The 1,552-nt window shown below is 43.1% G+C and overlaps 1 protein-coding gene across 1 annotated transcript; it reads left to right on the forward strand.

Annotated features, from left to right (window-relative positions):
- The first annotated feature begins 799 nt into the window (after positions 1-799).
- Positions 800-1,297, forward strand: LOC119592326 (homeobox protein notochord-like). Its single transcript, XM_037941154.1, has one exon. It carries the CDS (start codon positions 800-802, stop codon positions 1,295-1,297), a length of 498 nt encoding a protein of 165 aa, XP_037797082.1.
- Positions 1,298-1,552: the final 255 nt, after the last annotated feature.

Consider the following 1,552-nt stretch of genomic DNA (forward strand, 5'->3'; position numbering starts at 1 on the left):
ATCTTCGGGTTTTCCTCCTGCATCATGTTCGGATGTATATCTGTAATCTGTATATTTTTCGTCATTGTTCGAAGTCATTTTTTAAAATTTTCCTTTTTTGTTTTCACCTTCCTGTGCTCCTTATCCTCCATCTAACAAAATTTAGCGCTGCTTGAGGTCAAGAAGCATATGGAGAGATAATGGTAGAAAATTAACATTTAGAATGTTTTATATATAAAATGCCAATGAAGAATACTTAGATTATAATTCATTAATAAAAGGGTAAAAAAAAAATATTAGTATACCACTCGCCGTGCACCAGATCTTCTCCAGAGGTCACCTTAGGTCAGCACAGGTCACATGTGGTCTAGCTTGATAAAGGTGATATACAGATGCTTACAGGAAAAAAAAAAACATCCCTTTTAATTATATATATTTTTACAACCGACATAAGGTTAATTTTCCATTTCCCATCTGTAGACCGATGTTCACAAGAACACAAGTAATGTTCATACCATTGATATTAATGATATATAAGTAGTAGATGTTCAAGGTAAAGGCATGAATTTAAAAAAAAAGGTACACCCTGTATTTATTTGCTGGCATATTTTCTTTCAATAAATAAAAACCGGAAATAAAACATTAGTTCACAAAGAAATAAACTATACAAATGAGTCTAATTGCTACACGTGTTAACTGGATGCGACTCTGTTCCGCTAATTAGCCTAGACTCAATCTGATTGGTGGAGAACCACAGGTAAGGGGTATATAAGGTTCGGGGTGACCCATGTCGACATACCTGTCCCAGGCCACAGCAAACATGGACCATATCTCAGTGATGAACTTCCAGCCTTTGGCGTGGGCCTTCAGCCATCCATGGGCGCCGTCCGTCAGCCCTCCTCCCGCCCACATCATCACGCCCTCACGGATGTCCCACAAGGCCAAGGCCTTCACTATCGACGCCCTTCTGGGACTTGACACTCAAAAGGATCTTCCTGACACAACCGCTTCCCCGCCTGCATCTCCGATCTCCCTCCTTCACCAGGACTCTTACGACACCGCCCTCAGGGACGCCCCCGGAAAGATCAAGCGACATCGCACAGTGTTCACGGACTCGCAGCTTCAGCGACTGGAGGAGGAGTTCCAGCGGCAGCAGTACCTGGTGGGCCCCGAGCGGCGCTACCTGGCCAGCCAACTGGAGCTGAGCGAGTTGCAGCTGAAAGTGTGGTTCCAGAACCGACGCATCAAGTGGCGCAAGAACCAGCTGAGCGCGACACAGGATCGCGACGCCTGCACGTCTCCTCCGGCGTCGCAGTAGGAAGATGACGGAGCCGCTTCTTCTCCTGTGATAAAAAATATCCCAGTGACAGTCCTTGCGCCATCTTTAACGAAAGTCTAGTCCACACTAATAAATTATAGAACATCTTCAATTGACGTTTATATTTCCTCACAGACTTAATCTCCAGATTGAAGGATCGAATATTCTTTAAAAAAGACTGGAAAAGATTTTGAGAATCAAACCTGTTCTTGTATATAAGATCAATTTTAGTTTTTGACAGAATGAATGAAAATC

The sequence above is a fragment of the Penaeus monodon genome, chromosome 30 (assembly GCF_015228065.2).
Source record: "Penaeus monodon isolate SGIC_2016 chromosome 30, NSTDA_Pmon_1, whole genome shotgun sequence".
NCBI lineage: Eukaryota > Metazoa > Arthropoda > Malacostraca > Decapoda > Penaeidae > Penaeus > Penaeus monodon.

Excerpts from the sequence above, each read along its gene's own strand:
- LOC119592326 (XM_037941154.1), top strand. The coding sequence starts at position 800 with ATGGACCATATCTCAGTGATGAACTTCCAGCCTTTGGCGTGGGCCTTC.